General features: G+C 44.3%; 1 protein-coding gene across 2 annotated transcripts in view; it reads left to right on the top strand.

Annotated features, from left to right (window-relative positions):
- Positions 1-19,674, top strand: part of RAI14 (retinoic acid induced 14) — a 137,743-nt gene that overhangs the window by 87,180 nt on the left and 30,889 nt on the right. For both annotated transcript variants that reach the window (XM_066602463.1, XM_066602462.1), the window contains exons 5-7: positions 4,873-4,937; positions 15,659-15,716; positions 17,190-17,260. In XM_066602463.1, the coding sequence (XP_066458560.1) occupies positions 4,873-4,937; positions 15,659-15,716; positions 17,190-17,260 (194 nt within the window). The remainder of the gene's footprint in view (positions 1-4,872; positions 4,938-15,658; positions 15,717-17,189; positions 17,261-19,674) is intronic.

The raw sequence follows: 19,674 nt of genomic DNA, 5'->3' as shown, positions 1-19,674 counted from the left end.
ACTGAGAGTGAATGGAGCGTCGGCACACTTATATGACCAGTGCTCCAAGATTCAGTGTCACAGGACCTCTGCTCTCAAGTTCGGCAGGGGTCTCAGCAGACCAACACCAATCAGCAAGTTATTGCCTGTCCTGTGGATAGGGGATAACTTGTAAGCTTGGTTAAACCCCTTTAACGGACTAGGCTATTTTATATTACGCTATGGTAAACAGAAAAAAAGAAGTTCTGCGGTAGCTGATGAGTAATGTACTCCTTACCACATTAGAACTAAACCAGAACAAATGACAAATGACAAAAGAATTGGAAAAATGGAGGATTGGGAGATTATAAAAAAGATGATCACATGGGGGTCATTCACCACGGAAGCAAAACAGTCACTGTCAGATATATAAATGGTTAATATCTAAGGGACTTTTAATATGGAGACCTCTAATCATGACACGAGGACATCGACTACATCTACAGGACAGGGAAATGTAACCTCAGGTCCGGCAGGGCCCTGTACTATGTATATGTAATAACTGGGGGCTTCACTTTATAAAACCCTCACATCATCCTCATCATTATTTACATCAATACGGTTTCATATATTTCATACGGCGAAAACCAGCAACTTGTCTATGAATAGAAAATCCTAATAAATGACATTGGAAGCTGCGGCTCATAACATAAAACACAAGATGTCAGATAAATCCACTCAGCTTGAAGTCTGGTCCAGCTCCTTCATGGTGTCTAAAGGCTGGTGGAGGTATTATTCATTCTCCTCCTTATCCTTCTTTCTCTCCTCCTCCTCCTTCTCCTTTTTCTTGGTGCACAGCTTTATAATTTTCACCAATGGGATTTTGTCGCTGTGCTTGCTGATCTTCTCCCAGCAGCAGCGAAGGTAGCGGAAGATGTAGTAGATGGCGAAGATGGCCACTACGAGCCCGATCAGTAGTGACATGATGAGTAAAACCAAGCCTCCTACCATCACCTGCCCGGTGGAGCGGGATTCAGGCCCCTCCGTGTTATTGAAGGACCTGGGCTGAGGCGTCCTGCCATCTTGGGCCGGCCCTGTTGGCGTCATTTCTGGTGTGTAAACACGTTCATGGTCCACCTCCTCCATCATTGCTTCTGTGGCAGCAGAGGGATCATCCTCATATCCGTCCTCCATCTGTGGCTGAGGAATTGGTCTCGCCTGCAGACGGCCTCCGAGGAGAAGGCAGAGGAGGAATATGAAGCATCCAGAGAACATCCTTCCTGGACATCTCAGAGATGGGACGTTCCCGATCTGTCAGGCTGTGAGATGGTGAGAGATGGTGGAGAATTTCCTGTACACCGTGGTTCTTAGAGAGGCAGCGAACAACTGGAGAGATGTTACAGTCTACATTCACTTATCTGATGCTTAGTGACATCACCAGTCTGTGACCTCACCTGACCGTGACATGACCTCATTCTCTAATATTTGCATCACAATGGGCCTATGGATCTTGGTAACTAAAAGTATCAGATTAGATACCTGTATTACAACCCACCATAAGAAAAATATATGGGAAGGACATCATCTAACCCCTTAATAACCAGACAGTTTTTTATTACATTAATTTTGCTGTAAAATGACATGTTACGATTAGAGATGAGCGAGTATACTCGCTAAAGGCAATTGCTCGAGCGAGCATTGCTCTTAGCGAGTACCTGCCCGCTCGAAACGAAAGGTTCGGGTGCCGGAGGCGAGCAGGGAGCTGCGGGGGAGAGCGGGGCGGAACAGAGGGGAGATCTCTCTCTCCCTCTCTCCCCCCCGCTCCCTCCTGCTGCCTGCCGTTACTCACCGCTCACCCGTGCCGGCACCCGAACCTTTCGTCTCGAGCGAGCAGGTACTCGCTAAGGGCAATGCTCGCTCGAGCAATTGCCTTTAGCGAGTATACTCGCTCATCTCTAGTTACGATTATTCCGTGGGTCAATTCAATTCCAGTGATACTACATATTATGTAGTTTTTATTCTGCTTTACAACTTAAAAAAATAAAAGATTTATACTTATTTATAATTTGCTGTTTGTTGCCCCCGTGATTTTTTTTATTTTTCGATTGTTGATGAGGAATTTGAACACACTGGGGCACATTTAATCCTGGGGCTGGGCAAGAATTCTCTTGTAAGTTGCGACTTTTTTTTTTTTTTTTGCTGCAAATTAATTTAGACAAATTAACTATTGATTTGCACCAAAAAGGACAGATGTTCCACCTCTCATTCCTCTTTCGAAAAATGTCTAGCAAAGGGGGCGGGTTTGACTAAAGTGCAGTTTTTAGCTTTAGTTTTTCTCAGCTCGGTGGGAGAGCACTCACACAGAGCTGGCGGAAAAGAGTCATGCTGTGTGCGCACGCCGTCTTGACGGGGAAGCCGCTCAGGAATGGCGGACCCTCGCCGGACTCTTCGTTCCCAAAGGAAAGGCTCAAAGGTGCTGACAGATTCCCTTTAAAGATTGATATTGGCAACATTTGATAAGTTTGACGCATCTTTAAACTGGAGAAGCAAAGCTGCCAGAAAGCTGGCATCAAAGATTCACCTGATAAATACACCCTGGGATAGGGGATCTATAGCTAAATGGCAGGGGTCCATGTGAAAGGATCAGCAGTGCAAATGCTCAGCTGTCGCTCCATTCAGTTCTATGGGACAAGCTTGGTTATAGTATCATAGACTGGTAGAGTTGGAAGGGACCTTCAGGGTCATCGGGTCCAACCCCCTGCTCAGTGCAGGATTTACTAAATCATCCCAGACAGATATTTGTCCAGCCTTTATTTGAACACTTCCATTGAAGGAGAACTCCCCACCTCCCGTGGTAACCTGTTCCACTCATTCATCACCCTCACTGTCAGAAAGTTTTTTTCTAATATCTAATCTGTGTCTCCTCCCTTTCAGTTTCATCCCATTGCTTCTATACTTTCCATGTACAAATGAGAATAGGGCTGATCCCTCTGCACTGTGACAGCCCTTCAGATATTTGTAGACAGCTATTAAGTCTCCTCTCAGCCTTCTCTTCTGCAAGCTAAACATTCCCAGATCCTTTAACCATTCTTCATAGGACATGATTTGCAGACCGCTCACCATCTAGACTCTATGCTTCTCTTAATATAGCCCAGAATTGTGTTTGCCTTTTTGGCTGCTGCATCACATCGTTGACTCATCTTCAATCTATGATCTATAATACCCATGTGCTGCTACTTAGCCCAATTCCTCCCATTCTATATGTGCTTTCTTCATTTTTCTTGCCCAGATGTAGGACTTTCCATTTCTCTTTGTTAAATATCATTCTGTTAGTCGCTGCCCACTGTGCAAGCTTTTCTAGATCTTTTTGAATACTTTCTCCATCTTCCCTAGTGTTAGCTATCCATCCTAGCTTTGTGTCGTCGGCAAATTTGATCAGTTTCCCATCAATTCTCTCCTTCAGATCATTTATAAAAATGTTGAACATCACTGGGCCTAGGACAGAGCCTTGTGGTTACCCCACTTGATACATTCTTCCACTTGGATGTGCAGCCATTTATGACCACTCTTTGAGTATGATCACTCAGCCAGTTGTGAATCCAGCAAACAGTTGCCTTGTCAATCCCATGTTTGGTCATTTTTTTTCAATAAATATAGTATGAGATAATTTGTCAAGTGCTTTACTAACATCAAGATATACTAGATCCACCGGATTTCCCTGATCAACCCAGTCGGTTATACTGTCATAGAAGGAAATTAGCTTTATCCGGCATGACTTGTTTGGAGTAATTAACCAGAGCCAACATGGGTTTGTAATATTTTCATCCAAGTACTTGCATACATGCTGTTTAATTTGTTTAAACATCTTTCCCAGTATAGAAGTCAGGCTCACAGGCCTGTAGTTTCTTGGATCCACCTTCTTCCCTTTTTTGAAGATGGGGACAACATAGATAGCCTGTGTTCTTTTATTCTCCCAATAGCACAGGGAAGATCAGTTGATGTTCCATCTACTTTCTGAGAGAAAACAGATACAAAATAGGAATTTAAAAGTTCAGCCTTCTTGACATCATTCTTAACCAATTCACCATTTTCATCTTGTAAGCATCCAATAGCATCTTTGACTTTTCTTTTGCTTTTGACATACCCCCAAAATCCTTTTTTATTACTTTTGGCCTCTGTTGCAAGCCTCAATTCATTATTAGCTTTAGCTTTTCTGACACTTGCCCTACAGTTTCTGCAGACCGCATTATATTCTTCTTTAGATATTCCCCCCTCCATCTCATAAAGTGAATGGAGAGGCGGTCGAGCATGCATACCACCGCTCCTTTCACATGAAGCATTCTGGTGCGCCAGTCTCACAATACCTGGGGATCCCAACAGTCGGACCCCCAGCGATCAGACATTTATACCTTATCCTATGAATAGGGCATGTCTTTAATGGGAAAACTTCTTTAAAGTTTATTTACAAACAGATGTAGCAGCGCCAGCATGTAAGTTTAGCGCAGACTGCCTGGCACCTTTCACCCGTGGTGCACTAATTGAGTAGCATGGCCACTGCCATTCAAAGTGAATGGTGGCTGTGCCGCGCCAGGTCATGCTGAGCTGCGAGTCATTACATCAGTAAATCTGTAGTAACCTGAAAACAATCATCTTCTGGCATCTGCACAACATGATTGGAGGAGTAGGCTCCCGTGCCCCGATGCATAATGTGTGCCAGGGCCCCGCCTATCATGTGCTGTTTATAATACTGGTGTCTTCTTATTTGGCAGTAGCGCCTTTAGGCTCCTTTAGACAGCACAGCCCGAGTTCAGCCACTAACTCTAACCCCCCTGTAGCTGTATCGCTACTCTTTATGGAGATTTTAACACTTTCATGACCTTGTTTCTCACTATAGTCTTATTTTATGTATTGCAGGTCACAGCGTTTTACACCTGGCCGTGAAACACAACCACATAGAGTGCATCAAGAGACTTCTACAGGTAAGTACTGACTGTATCACATCCAGGTGTGCTGATAGACAGTAGCAAACACATAACATAGTTGTTCCAACTCTTTATGTCCGTTATTTCAAGAAATGGGTGGAGATAAGCGTCAACTAGTCAATACACTGCCACTTGTCTTATGCATGTTAAAGTCCTGCCTGTCCAATCACTGCTGCCCCTGTCAGGGGATGTTAGGAAGCATTCAGGTTGTTAACGTACTTCTAGATGGGACGGCTGTCCGGAGTGATAGCAGACGGAGCACGCTGAGATCTCTTCCGGCCCGCCGCTTCCATTCACAATGAACAGGCGCCATTCATCTATGCCTTTTGCACTGAGTGAGAAGTCGCTCTTTAGTTGCTTCATTTCAGGGAGCTGAAAGTAACAACCAGTGATTAATGAGCGCTTCCTCACTGTCGGGTTCTGCTTGTACATGGGACGACTATCGGTCAAAATCACTCATTTTATCCAGCTGATGGTTGACCGTTGTGAAAGTACCCTTAGATACCTCTGTGTCCTGAAGAAGGTGGGGGCCTCATGGCATGTACAGTTCCTATAATGTGGCCTGGGCTAGCATAGAGGGAACAGTTTTACTGCAGCTGCAGACTAATAGCTGGTTCTGCTCTCACCCTGACTCCTCTGGTTCAGCTTTAAACTACTGACGGACAATCCTATGAATGGGCCAGCAATAGTATATTGGCAAGGGTCTGCTGCCTGGGACCCTCGTCAGTCAGCTGTTTGCCAAGCTGCTGCTCTTGTGCATGGAGCTGACCACTGTGGTGGTCTGGGATGGTATTACAGGGAACGTTCCCATTTGCAATGAGCGCACCAGTCATGCAAACAGATGATCGTCTGGGGTCCAAAGCGGCGGACTCCTGCTGATCTACAACTGATGACATATCCTGAGGATAGGCCATCAACATTTTAATAGGGTTATACCAGAATCACAAGGTATGCCCTTTTGTCAGCCCCATTGAAATGAATGGTCCGCCAACCAGCATCCCGTATCCCCAATCCTCCTTAGGCTGCCTGTCCATGGGCATTGCGGCATCAGGAGCCGCCGCCGGGGAGCGGGAGCCAGCTGAAGGATCTCTCTGGTGAGCCTATCTGACAGATAGGCTCACTGCAGAGAATTGTGGCAATTCGCAGTAGGTTGCGATTTGTCGTCTGCGAGCGGAGAATCGCTATGATTCTCCGCTTGTGGACAGGCAGGCTGCATTTTCTATAGCAACGCTATGGAAAGCGTGCACTGCGTTCCCCGCGGCCGGATTATTGCCACAGGGAATGCAATGCAAAAACGCCCGTGGACAGGCAGCCTTACTGTGGGTCTACTGCACCCCCTGCACTTAAGGAAAATAATGAATGGATCAATGGTTGTGCAAGGATGATGCTGCTCCAATGATTTTCAGTGGGACTGCAAAGATTGCCGAGTGGCAAACATTCAGGTATTTCTGTCAGCCCCATTGAAATGAATGGACCACCGACCGCACATGCACATTCACTGCAGATGGGAACAGTGACCCTTATAGTGACGAGAACGGGGAAACACGGAGCCCCCTTTTTCAGGATCAGTGGACGTCTCAGCAGTGAGACCCCCACCGATCAGCAAGTGTATAGAGGATAACTTGTCATTCTGGTACAACTTTAAGGCTGGACAAGCCATTTACATGGGTTTTCCACTTTTATTCAAATAAAGCTTCTTCATTGTACTGTATAATGAAAAGTTCTGGAACTTTCAGGATCTCTGTTTGCTGGGCCTGATCAAAATGCATTTTCAGCCCTGGATGTAAATGCAAATAATTTCTATCCACTGACTGAGAGCAGAGATCTTGACACCATTGAGGGACTGATAAAGAAAGCATGTTAGAAAGTGGCAGAACTTTGATACAGTAAGTATATCAAATTCATTCACTGTAGCTTTAAAAGGCGTGAACTGCGTGAAACGCGAAGAAACTTACATACCAGATAAACAGGATTGCAGCTGATTAATAAACTAATACAATGCCAGCATTTACCGAACGCTTCCCTCCATTCACTAAACCTGCTCTGGCAGAAAATGACCCTAATCTTCCCCATATGATGCTGAGCGCTGGATGAGGCTCTACCTCCAGCAGCTGCTCCTTTGTCCAGCCACCCGCCTTGTGCCAACCTGAGATGCAGGGTATTTACAGCAGATGCACCAAGCCTGACCCCTCACGACCTACACATTCCAGGCAGGTTTGCTGTGAACAGTAAACGACAATGTGAAGATCACTTACAATATCCACTATGACAATCGGCACGCAAGCAAACATCCCGCTGTTTCCATGGATATCCCCTATCAAAGTGCCCATCAGTCCCAAGACATGTCAGCTTTTATATTAGGAAGTTGCATTTAAGGGCTCACTGTGCAATTCACCTGTTTTGCAATATATTACAGTCAGTTTTACCTTTTAAAGGGGTTTTTATAGGCCTTTAACTGGTGGGAGTCTATCCCACCCTCTTCATTGTTTACACAGGCAGACAGCTTGCCCATATTAAAGTAAATAGGGCAGAGTTTGCTGTATCAGGTAAATCCACAATTAAACATACGTGGCTATACCCAAATGAAGGTGGCTAATTGTGTTGACTATATAATTTATTGTTATCATTTTGGGGTGAATCGGGTGGAGTGCTATCATTTTTTTACAACGTACATCATGCAATATTGTGGCATCTAAGTAAAATGACATTAAAAAGACATAGCTACAGTATCTCCAAACCTACTACATAGATACGGTTATGGAGCCAAGATTACTGCATAGATATGGTACCAGAACCAGGCATACTACAGGGATACACAATCCAAATTTTTCTTTCATACGAGAAAATGTATTCCTGTCCATTGAAAGAAAAAATCTATCAAAGGCTGCACTCCCACTTGTGGCAGGGCTCTCCGTTATAATTCTCTCCGTTCTATTTTGGAGCAGAGAAACGGAATTTAAATGGAAATAAATGTTTCCATTTTTCCCCATTGCTTTCAGTGGATTTTTTTTTTTTTTTTTTTAAAAGGAATGCTTTTAGTTTGTTTCTGTCCCGTTATGCTTCTGTTTTTGTCACCACAACCAATAGGGCCGTCTGCTGTGGTATTTATCCCAGTACAAAAAAACCTGAAAATAATAAAATGGAGGGAAACAAAGCATTTTTTTAAATCATTGAAATCAATGGGGGAAAATGTGGAAATGTTTTATTCCAGTTTAATTCCATTTGACTTCTCCAAAATTGAACAGAGACAGAATTATAACTGAGGCCGGCTCCACATAGCCGAGGAAATCACCGGAGATTGTGCGTTGCGAGAGGCACAAATCTGAGCCCTATTCTTTTGAATTGGCTCATACACATGAGCGATTTATTTATTTTTTTCCTGCATAGCGATGCTATGCGAGAAACCAATCGCGGCATGTTCTATCTGGCTGTGTGATTTTTGCATCACAGCCCCATTGAAAGCAATGAGTGACTTCCGCGATCCTCTGCCATGATTGTGACAGCCGCACTGGAGTTTCCCTGCCTCCCCGAAGTGATGCAAGGCTGTTTTCACATGAAAACACCTCGCACCCATGGGGCTTTCACATGGATGGAGAGGGCAATATTGAGCCGTGATTCTCAGCCCGATGTCGCCCTCGCCTGTGTGAAACTAGCCTGACCATTCACATGCTAGTGTGAAAACCCCTGAACAGAAAGGCCGCCTGCAGGCGGGCGAGTCAGATCCCGCTGCGAGACACCCGACCCGAGCCCCTGCAGGGACCAGCGCGGCACTCGCCTCTCCAGCGGCTCTGGCTCTTCGATGTGTTTTACGCTCGGACAAATCGCGGCCGTCTGCATAGGATTGCGTTGCAATACTATGGCAGCTTGCACGGGTGGAAATCCTGTGGGAAATCCTGCCGCGGAATTTCCACGCGTGTGCAGGAGGCCATAAGTGTTTAAAACTGTATACATAAAAGAGTGTAAGTTGGCAAACAGTTGCGCTGCATTTTTGTGATATGCAAAAACAAAACCAAACAGAAAATACATTAGAAATTGTGGTACATATTATTATTATTATTATTATTATTATTATTTATACATACAATGGCATGCATTTGCTTTTACAAACTTTTAAATACATAAACAGTGGTAAATGTTTAGAGTCAGTTCACATTTAACTTTCTGCCCTGCCACCGATTTTTGTCTCAATGTTAGAATCCTAGATTGGTAGAGTTGGAAGGGACCTCCGGGGTCATCGGGTGCAACCCCCTGCTTAGTGCAGGATCACTAAATCATCCCAGGCAGATATTTGTCCAGCCTTTGTTTGAACACTTCCATTGAAGGAGAACTCACCACCTCCCGTGGTAACCTGTTCCACTCATTCATCCCCCTCACTGTCAGAAAGTGTCTTCTAATATCTAAGTTGTGTCTTCTCCCCTTCAGTTTCATCCCATTGCTTCTAGTCTTTCCTTGTGCAGATGAGAATAGGGCTGATCCCTCTGCACTGTGACAGCCCCAGCACAGGGTGCAGCTGTGCTGGGGGAGAAGATGGCTAGAAGGCTGGAGGAGTGTTTGAACTAGGGACTGCGGGGAGGGCAAAAAGAGAAATAGTGGGGTAGTCGGTGTAGCTGGCGACCCGGGTCTAAGCAAGGGGAGTGGGGGTCAAGCAGGGGGTGGGGTTAGTACAGTTAGAACTGTTAGATCAGCCATTAGTACGAATAGCAACAAAATGAATTTAAAGAACAAAAAAAACTGTATAAATTGTATGACCACAAATGCACGAAGTCTGATCGGTAAAGTGGGTGAGCTTGAAGCGAAAATGGCCAATGAAAACTATGATATAGTCGGAATAACGGAAACATGGCTTGATGATAAGTGCGATTGGGCGGCGAATTTACAGGGGTACAATCTCTTCAGAAGAGACCGAAGGAACCAAAAAGGGGAAGAAGTATGTCCGTACCTTAAATCGTACTTAAAGCCGAGACTACGGGAAGATATAGGAGTAGGAGAAGAACAGGTGGAATCTCTGTGGGTAGAAATACAGGGAGAAAAAAATAACTAAATCCTGATTTTGGGGTTTTCTATAGATCACCAAAAGCAACAGAAGAAACCAAAATCTTACTATTAAAGGGGTGGTCTCGCGAAAGCAAGTGGGTCTATACACTTCTGTATGGCCATATTAATGCACTTTGTAATATACATCGTGCATTAAATATGAGCCATACAGAAGTTATTCACTTACCTGCTCCGTTGCTAGCGTCCCCGTTGCCATGGTTCCGTCTAACTTCGGTGTCTTCTTGCTTTTTTAGACGCGCTTGCGCAGATGCATCTTCTCCCTTCGGCTGGTCTTGGCAGCATCGGTGTTTTGGCTCCGCCCCCTTTTCGCGTCATCGCGTAGCTCCGCCCCCGTCATGTGCCGATTCCAGCCAATCAGGAGGCTGGAACCGGCACACGTCATGGGGTGAGCTACGCGATGATGCGTACAAGGGGGCGGAGCCAAAATGCCGATGCTGCCGAGCGGAGCCGAAGGGAGAAGAAGGGAGAAGACGGATCTGCGCAAGCGCGTCTAAAAAGGCAAGAAGACACCGAAGTTAGACGGAACCATGGCAACGGGGACGCTAGCAACGGAGCAGGTAAGTGAATAACTTCTGTATGGCTCATATTTAATGCACGATGTATATTACAAAGTGCATTAATATGGCCATACAGAAGTGTATAGACCCACTTGCTTTCGCGAGACCACCCCTTTAAGGCAGATAGAAGAGGTGTCAAACTGCAACAAAGTAATAATCATGGGGGGCTTTAATTATCTGGATATAACCTGGGAGAATGAAACCTGCAAATCTCATAGGGGTGATAAGTTCTTGAGAACAATTAAAGATAACTACCTTACCCAACTTGTGAGGGAACCAACTAGAGGGAGGGCCACTCTGGACTTAGTATTAACTAACAAACCGGACCGAATAATGGGGGTGCAGGTTGAGGGGCACTTGGGGAACAGTGACCACAATATAATCAACTTCCAGCTGTCATTCAATAAGAAGCTTTATCAGGGAGCGACAAAAAAACTAAACTTTACTAAAGCAAAATTTGATCAGCTTAGAACTACTATCGGTAACATTAATTGGGACAACATCCTCAAAAATTTCAGTACGGAGGAAAAATGGGAAAAGTTTAAAAGGATCCTAATCGCCTCATGTGAGCAGTTCACACCCTTTAAAAATAAAAGAACTTTAAAGGGGTGGTCTCGCGAAAGCAAGTGGGTCTATACACTTCTGTATGGCCATATTAATGCACTTTGTAATATACATCGTGCATTAAATATGAGCCATACAGAAGTTATTCACTTACCTGCTCCGTTGCTAGCGTCCCCGTTGCCATGGTTCCGTCTAACTTCGGTGTCTTCTTGCTTTTTTAGACGCGCTTGCGCAGATGCATCTTCTCCCTTCGGCTGGTCTTGGAAGCATCGGCGTTTTGGCTCCGCCCCCTTTTCGCGTCATCGCGTAGCTCCGCCCCCGTCATGTGCCGATTCCAGCCAATCAGGAGGCTGGAACCGGCACACGTCATGGGGTGAGCTACGCGATGATGCGTACAAGGGGGCGGAGCCAAAATGCCGATGCTGCCGAGCGGAGCCGAAGGGAGAAGAAGGGAGAAGACGGATCTGCGCAAGCGCGTCTAAAAAGGCAAGAAGACACCGAAATTAGACGGAACCATGGCGACGGGGACGCTAGCAACGGAGCAGGTAAGTGAATAACTTCTGTATGGCTCATATTTAATGCACGATGTATATTACAAAGTGCATTAATATGGCCATACAGAAGTGTATAGACCCACTTGCTTTCGCGAGACCACCCCTTTAAGTAAGAGGAAACCAATGTGACTCGACAAGACGGTAAGAGGGCAATAAATGAAAAAAAGAAAGTGTTCAAACTACTAAAGCAAGAAGACAGTGAAGAAGCGCTAAAATCATACAGGGGAAAACCAAAATATGCAAAGGAAAGATCAAAATTGCCAAGGAGGAGGCAGAAAGACATTATTGAAGATAATGGAGGGAAGGCAAATCTATTGAATAGTTTCTTTTCAAGCGTATTCGCAAATGAAAAGGAAATGCCATATGAGATGCAGGGGAATAAAATGAACCCCTCACAAAATATCTCATACCTAACGCAGGAGGAAGTGCGGAACAGGTTAAAGAAGATTAAAATCGATAAATCGCCAGGCCCAGATGGAATACACCCAAGGGTACTAAGGGAACTAAGTGATGAGATAGCTAGGCCACTGTATCTAATATTTCTGGATACTATCAAGACCGGTGTAGTACCACTGGATTGGCGCATTGCCAACGTGGTTCCAATTTACAAAAAGGGGACCAAAAGTGAGCCTGGTAACTACAGGCCGATAAGTCTCACTTAAATAACTGGAAAAATATTGGAGGAGTTTTTGAGAGACACCATTGAAGAGTACCTCAAGGAGAACAATGGAATAACTCCTCACCAGCATGGGCTCATGAGGGGTTGATCATTTCAGACCAATCTGATCAGTTTCTACGATGAAGTAAGCTCTAGGCTGGACCTGGGAGGGTCTACTGATCTCATATATCTGGACTTCTCTAAAGCGTTTGACACCGTGCCGCATAATAGGCTAATATACAAAATGAGACAGCTTGGATTGGGTGAAAACGTCTGTAATTGGGTAAAGAATTAGCTCAGAGATAGAAAGCAGAGGGTGGTAATAAATGGTTCATACTCTGATTGGGCCAGCGTTGCTAGTGGGGTACCACAGGGTTCAGTACTAGGCCCCATTCTGTTCAATATATTTATCAACGACCTGATAGAGGGGCTGCACAGTAAAATATCAATATTTGCAGATGACACAAAATTATACAATATAATCAATGCAACGGAGGACAATGTACGGCTACAAACGGACCTGGATAAGCTGGGGGCTTGGGCAGAAAAATGGCAAATGAAGTTCAATGTTGATAAATGTAAGGTTATGCACATGGGCAGGAGAAACGGATGTTACCAATATACACTAAATGGGGTACCACTAGGGAAAAGTGATATGGAAAAAGACCTGGAGGTACTAGTGGATTGTAGATTAAACTGGAGTAACCAATGCCAGTCAGCTGCTGCAAAAGCTAATAGAGTCTTGGGGTGCATTAAAAGGGAATAAGAAGGGCAACTAAACTAATGCATGGAATAAAGGGACTGGAATATCCAGAGAGGCTATCCAAATTAGGATTATTTACCCTGGAAAAAAGACAGCTAAGAGGCGATAAAATAACTATGTATAAATACATAAGGGGACAATACAAGTATCTCTCCCGTGATCTGTTTATACCCAGGACTACGTTAGTAACAAGAGGACATCCTCTACGTCTAGAAGAAAGCAGGTTTCATCACCAACACTGGAAGGGTTCTTTACTGTAAGAGCAGTGAGACTGTGGAACTCTCTGCCTGAGGACGTGGTGCCTCTTGGGGTTTTTGCCTTCCTCTGGATCAACTAGAGGGTGGAAATAGGCTGAACTAGATGAACATTGTCTTCATTCAGCCTAACTTACTTTGTTACTATGTAATATAAGAAACAAGTTCTCATACAATGAATATAATATAACTAATTTAGTCCATAAATATAATAAACTGCAAGTGCATGTAACATGGCAAGTGAGAGAACCCACCACACCAGATGTGCATTACACCAAAGGATCGTCTGGGGTGAGAAGTAGCACACATAACACATGGATAAATACATCTCCAAACACCTGAGACAGATAAACACTTAATTAGACCACCCCATATTCATAGCTGCTAAGTATATAATGAGCTGCAAGATACATATCACCTATATAAAAATGACATTTTGCTACATGTCCTCCGCGTCTCTTTCACTTCTGGCTGGCATCCTATGACCCAATGCTATCACATGAACGCGCATCACCTGTGACGCGTTTGTCATGTGATTCCACTCATGCGTGTTTGATCCATTCTCCACCATCTTACTAAAGCAGACCTGGGCAAAGCACGGCCCGCGGGCCACATCCGGCCCGCTGAATAGCTCGGACCGGCCCGCAAAGAGTGTCCTGGTGACTCACCAATGAGTCCGGTGTCAGCAACGGGAAGCAGCGAAACTATGCACTCCGAAGCCTTGTCCATTTTGTTCACTTCTGTGCTGTGCTAATAGTTATTCAGGCCTTACTTATTCAAGCACCTCTACCAATGACGTAGGCTTGAATAACTTTATTAAACAGCACATAAGTTAACAAAATGGACAAGGCTTCGGAGTTTGTAGTTTCACTGCTTCCCGATGCTGAGTAAGTGATGCCACTGTAACTTCTGAGTGCCAGGATGCTCGTTGCGGACCTTGGGGAGTGCCAGGACAATCGTTCCACGCTCGTCATTGGTAAGTGTCAGGACTTTTCCCTTTGCATTGTAATTAGAATAATAATACTAATAATATTCACTTTTTAATCTCTCTTCTTGGGGCAGCTCTCTGTGCCCTCTCCTAGGAGCATACTACTGTGTATTAAAAAAATCTATTTTCCGAGGTTAGCTGTTAACCCTTAAATATGGCGGCTAACATTAAAAAAAGAAAAATTGATGCAGAATGCCGAGTTTTTAACAAAGAATGGACTTCTAAATATCTATTTACTGAAACCAAAGGTAAAGCTGTGTGTTTAGTTTGTGGAGAGCAGATAGCTGTATTTAAAGATTACAATTTGCATCGCCATTATGAGACTAAACACGGAGAGAAATACAAGAACTTGACGGAGGCAGAGCGGGCACGGGTATCTGAAGATTTGCTAGCAAAACTGCAAAGTCAGCAAGGATTTTTTAAAAAGCTTCACTCATCCAGGGATGCAGCCGTAAAGACCTGCTTTGTAGTATCCTACAAAATTGCAAGAAACAGTAAGCCATTCTCTGATGGGGAGTTTGGCACGGAGAGGAGATGGGAGTGCTCCTTACCGCTCCCCTCTCCATTGGCAGACACGGGGGCCGCGCCGTAAAACGGGGTGAAACACCGGGTGTTCACCGCGCCGTATTACAGCGCCATTCATTTTCAATGGCGGCCGTATTCTGGCCGCAAATCGGGCGGCTGGAATACGGCCCCATTAAGGCAATGTGCATGGAGCCTTCGTATGTTGGTCTGGCCCTCTAAAACCATTCCAATTTCTCATGTGGCCCCATGGGAAAATTAATTGCCCACCCCTGTACTAAAGGAAAGTGCCAGCCATATATGCATCTAAAGCCTGATGTTATCAAGACCACTCTGCTCTCGTGCATATCTCATGTATCCACTACACGCTATGCCTCACAGTCGCTCATCATCATAGCATCTACAGGCCATGGAAAAGTGGGCTATGGGCAACAAAGATTTTCTTTAGGGCTCGTTCACACAGCCATATTTGTGCTGTGTATTACATGTGCAAAATTTGCGCACGTAATATGCAGTGAATAGAACATCCTTGCATTGCTCATATAGCCCGTTGATTTTAAGAAGATGTGTGTAATACTTTATTTCTCCTGTGGAGGAGCTGTGGAGGCATTAAACACTTGCAGCCAGGTTCCCACACTGATTACAGCTGATTGCTGTGAAGCCCAGGAGTAGGGCACCATGTGATCGGCTCATCATCAATGTAACTTATGGACTTAATTTTGTAAAAGGGAGGTATACTTAATTACACTGTATCTTGTATCTTGTCTATATATGTTGCTGTAATTATGTAATTCTTTTCCTAGGCTAAATGTCCAATTGAAGGCGCAGACAATCTCGGGAGAACCTGTGTGCATTATGCCGGTAAGTTCCCTTACAAGTTGGAGTGCTTGTGCTGCAGCAGTGGGGTAATGGTTCGTTATTTGGCATCTTGCTCTGTACAGCAGGATCTGCCATCAGTATATGGTAACATTGCATCTCGTCGCACCACACAGCTTGCCTGTATAGGGGTGCTATGAACACGATGGTTGCCCCACCATTCCTCTGAGCATACTGCCATCAGGATGTCCACATACCAGTATGACATACAGACCTGTCCCCTTAAAATATTGTATGAACGGAGAATCTAAAATTGGGAGGAGAGATCTTATAGCAATGTGCAGATGAGCACCTGCAATCCATCGCTCTGATAATACATTGCAGTACTTATATACTGCAATGCATTATTACTAATCATGGGAATCACAGGCCACGGCAGACCTGGATTCTGTATATAGTGACTGATCTGGAGCATGCTGGTATCACCTGGGTTTATACTGTATATAATATGTGTACAGCTGGTATAAGTTATACATCTCCTGTATCTAGTGATATGGACCATGATGCTATAACCTGGGTATCTCCTGTATATACTTATATATGTACAGCCAGTATACGTTATGCATCTCCTGTATCTAGTGATATAGATCTTGCTGGTATAACTCTAGCGTCCGGACCCCTGAGCTTTTAGCTACGCCCCTGCCTTTAAGGCACAATTACCCTTAGAATATGGATTGTAGAGGCTGAAAAGCCAATAAAGTCGTCCATGCCAGCCTGACTGCAGTCCACCGCTGTGTGGTCACCTGAGTCACATGAGCACCTGCAATCCATCGCTCTGATAATACATTGCAGTACTTATATACTGCAATGCATTATTACTAATCATGGGAATCACAGGCCACGGCAGACCTGGATTCTGTATATAGTGACTGATCTGGAGCATGCTGGTATCACCTGGGTTTATACTATATATAATATGTGTACAGCTGGTATAAGTTATACATCTCCTGTATCTAGTGATATGGAGCATGCTGGTATAACCTGGGTTTATACTGTATATAATATGTGTACAGCTGGTATAAGTTATACATCTCCTGTATCTAGTGATATGGACCATGCTGGTATAACCTGGGTATCTCCTGTATATAATTATATATGTACAGCCAGTATACGTTATGCATCTCCTGTATCTAGTGATATAGATCTTGCTGGTATAACTCTAGCATCCGGACCCCTGAGCTTTTAGCTACGCCCCTGCCTTTAAGGCACAATTACCCTTAGAATATGGATTGTAGAGGCTGAAAAGCCAATAAAGTCGTCCATGCCAACCTGACTGCAGTCCACCGCTCTGTGGTCACCTGGTAAATCAGTATTGGTTGCTGGAGACAGAAATGTGGAAGGACTTTGGATTTTCGTAAAACATGGGAACAAAAAATGTGATAATTACAGAAATCCGCATTGGACTCTGATTTTATGTATAATATGTACGTTATTTCTAATTACCGTCTTGTCTTACAGCGGTGAATGGCTCCGTCCCTGTGCTGCAGCTCTTATGTGATCACAAATGCCTTCTAAATGTCAAAGATTTGGTAAGAACATCATAAATTTGATACACCAGTCTACCAGTAAGACCGTCCTTGTTGCCCACAGCAGCGAATCACAGCTTTCATTTTACCGGAGCATAAGAAATGAAAGCTAAGCTCTGATTGGTTGGAGTGTGATTCGTCTTTACTGCTCATAGCAACCAATCAGCTTTCTTTTCTTAAACTGCTCTAGAAAAATTAAAGCTGCGCTCTGATTGGCTGCTAAGGGCAACAAAGACCTCCTACCATTAGACATTTCAGATAAGTCAAGCCATTATGCACAGATGTTCAAAAGCATAAAAATACACAAAGTAAAAAATTGTCGCCCCCCCCCCCCCCCCCCCCAAAAAAAAAAAGTGAACATAAAAACGTAAACGTACATATTGGTATTGATGCTGTAGAACTCTGAAACTAACACATTATTTATCCCACATGTTGAATGCTGCAAAAAGAAAGGGTTCTCTGGCTGATCTCTGCTTGTTAGAATGGTCGCTTAACAATAACTAGGGCAAAAACTGCCCTCCTTCTGGTATCCCCAGTGATACACTGTAATCTGGAAGAAACCTTGCAGTACATTTTTAATCTCCCTGCAGTGCCCCCGAAGGGGAAATGGAACATTACACTGTGCCCATTCACATTAATGGGTAGTCTGTGTAATATAGAACAGGACCAGTACTCCAGAGAGAGTCATGCTGGTTAGTACTGCTTTAGGACCCCCTTATTAAGTCAAAATTTCCCCCCCCAAAAAATGCATAAAAATGTTTTTTCTAAACAGGACATCCCCTTTAAGTTTTTTAAAAATGCCTATATGCACCCTAGAAGGTAATGAATCCCAGTTATGTTCTGGATTTTCTACACCCCTGCACGGACGCATGTGACCGCCATCCCTCCGGCTGTTATATAACAGTGCGGGGTCGCGTTGTACTGCAGGATTATGTACTTCATATTGGATTTAGGAATGAGTTCTAAAAGAAATCAGATGAAAACCTCATGGCCTACATATCTGTAATCTGCTCGCTGGTTATACCTAAACTTTGTGATGAACTGATGGTAACGACCGTGAAAAACAGGGTGTATGGATACCATCAGTGCGCAGTATGACTAAAAATCAGCTATGCTCACTAGAGGCTGCCGGGTGGCCGGTGGAGGGAGCGCCAAGAGCACAAAAACGTCAAAGTGAGAGGAAGCGCGGTATCTTCTGCCATCAGCTGCAGGAACCGCACCAATGGTGCAGATTTTGTCTCTGTGTCTTTTGCGGAACCTGCTGCAGAAATTCCACAGCATTTACACTACGCATATAAATACCCTAATAAATGAAAGCTACGCTGTGATTGGTTGCTGTGGGTAACAAAGACCAGACTGTCTTTTAGACAGTTTTTCTTAGAGTGTGGTGCCGGGCTCCTTTTCTGGGGTCCATCCTGAAGAATATATAACAGAGGGGGTTCTAATGAGAAGCCCCTTTAAAGATTTTATCCCACAAACAACTTTTATCACCTATCTACAAGACCGGTTTAAAAGTCTGATCGGTGGGGATCCCAGCACTCCCAAGAAAGGGGGTCTTGTGCCTTACTCTCTTCCGCACTGCACCCCCCACAGTAAGAGGGAGTCCGAATGAAGCAGCGATTAAGCATTCACAATGCCACTCCATTCAACTCGCTGGAATTGCTGGAAATGGGAGGATACAAGCGCTCCGCTATCTCCGGCAGTCCCAATGCAATGAATGGAGTGGCAGCATACGCTCTCAGCCGCCGTTCCATTCAAGCTCCTCCTTACTGTGGGAGGTGAGGTGAGGAGGAGATTCCTCCTTCCTCAGGATTGGTGGGACCCCCACCAATCAGACTTCTATCACCTATCACATTTCCTTGGAAAATAGGGGGAGACAGTCAGCATGGAGGCTACTAAACTCTCACAGTGGTTATCAGCCGGCTTTACCAGATGTCTGAATGGCAAATCAAACATTAGTTTTGCATTGCTCCCTAGCTAGGCTGATCTGTCATTGGACTTTAGGTGAGCCGTCATGGCGGCCATATTGGCTGTCCACCAGATTTTCCTCTACCAGACATAACCAGCAGAAGACCATTTTAACAAAAGAAGGGGTAACTTCGGGACTTCTATTTGTAGAGGATTATTTTTTCCATGATTTTATTTTAAATGCCGATCCTTTATTTGGGCATTAAAGTTTTCCTTTCAGTCTTTACATTTCTTCAGTGTTCCTAGCCTTATCTTCCCTCATATCTTCTTTTACTGACCATCTTTCCATTATTTTCTATGGCAGAAAAAAAAATCGCACTCGTGCTATATCAGTCCGAGATTTCTGCTGCAAGAGAAAAAAAACTTTCCGCATCTCTGTAACATGTGATTTTCACTGGAAAATCATAGGAAAAATATAAAAATCGTATCGCACTTGCATGAAAATCTCA

The sequence above is a fragment of the Eleutherodactylus coqui genome, chromosome 5, assembly GCF_035609145.1.
Source record: "Eleutherodactylus coqui strain aEleCoq1 chromosome 5, aEleCoq1.hap1, whole genome shotgun sequence".
Classification (NCBI taxonomy): Eukaryota; Metazoa; Chordata; class Amphibia; order Anura; family Eleutherodactylidae; genus Eleutherodactylus; species Eleutherodactylus coqui.
The sequence above is the reverse complement of the archived record's forward strand: the minus strand, read 5'-3'. Positions and strand labels throughout refer to the sequence as shown.